Source organism: Fulmarus glacialis, unplaced genomic scaffold (genome assembly GCF_000690835.1).
Source record: "Fulmarus glacialis isolate BGI_N327 unplaced genomic scaffold, ASM69083v1 scaffold18465, whole genome shotgun sequence".
In the NCBI taxonomy this organism is placed as follows: domain Eukaryota; kingdom Metazoa; phylum Chordata; class Aves; order Procellariiformes; family Procellariidae; genus Fulmarus; species Fulmarus glacialis.
Genome location: NW_009215110.1, coordinates 3,149 through 4,060, shown reverse-complemented (window position 1 = coordinate 4,060; position 912 = coordinate 3,149). Strand labels below are relative to the sequence as shown.

Below are 912 nucleotides of genomic sequence, written 5' to 3'. Positions count from 1 at the left end.
GCGAAGTGTTTTATCTGAACTGACTCACCCGTCCCCGAGAGCCTGATCTGGCATTTCCCTGGGGTCCTGTTCGTCAGCATCCCTGTGTAATTACTGAGCTGAAAGGGTTTAATTTGTGCCCGTGTCTAATAAGACGGTGGCAGGGAGGGGTGGGCAGCACGGCGGGGAGCAGGGGGGCTGCTCGGGGTGCGCAGGCTCGGAGCAGCCCCACGACTGACCCCCCGCGTGTCTCCCTCCCCAGGTGTTTCAGCGGCGGGAGGACGGCTCCGGGAACTGTTTCCGTGGCTGGGAAGCCTACAGGGATGGCTTTGGGAAGCTGACGGGAGAGCACTGGTTAGGTGCGTGGGGCTGGCAGTTCCCGCTCCTGGGTGGGCTGGTAAAGCTTGGGGGCCTCCCCAGCTCCCCTGGGGAGGTCCGGGGTTTCCTTTGCAAAGGAAAGGACACCGAGACCCCCTTGGCCAGCACTCAGTCCTAGGAGTGACAGCCCGGGCAGGCGGGGAGGGGACCGGGTGGCTGCACAGGGGCAGGGAAGCGATAGGGCTGTTTGTCCGTGAGCTGAGCACGTGCCCTTGGCTGTGCGGCAATAACAGAGCGAGGGCTGGAGGGTGGGAACCGCTCCCCATCCCACCCCGCACCCCTTCCCCAGGGACCCTTGGCCACCCCATCCCTGCCGGGGTCCCCGCACTCACCCCCTCCCTCCGCCGCAGGGCTGAAGCGGATCCACGTGCTGACGGTGCAGGGCAGCTACGAGCTCCGCATCGACCTGGAGGACTTTGACAACGGCACTGCCTTTGCCCACTACGGCAGCTTCAGCGTGGGGCTCTTCTCTGTCGATCCCGAGGAGGACGGGTACCCCGTCTCCATCGCCGACTACTCGGGGACAGCAGGTAGGGTGGCGGGGCAGGGGGACAT

The 912-nt window shown here is 65.5% G+C and overlaps 1 protein-coding gene across 1 annotated transcript in view; it reads left to right on the top strand.

The window, feature by feature from the left end:
* Positions 1 to 241: 241 nt before the first annotated feature.
* Positions 242 to 912, top strand: part of LOC104077553 (fibrinogen C domain-containing protein 1-like) — a gene marked incomplete at its 5' end in the record, with an annotated part of 1,189 nt that continues 518 nt past the window's right edge. The window contains 2 exons of the mRNA XM_009578833.1: positions 242 to 338; positions 708 to 892. Of these exons, the coding sequence (XP_009577128.1) occupies positions 242 to 338; positions 708 to 892 (282 nt within the window). The remainder of the gene's footprint in view (positions 339 to 707; positions 893 to 912) is intronic.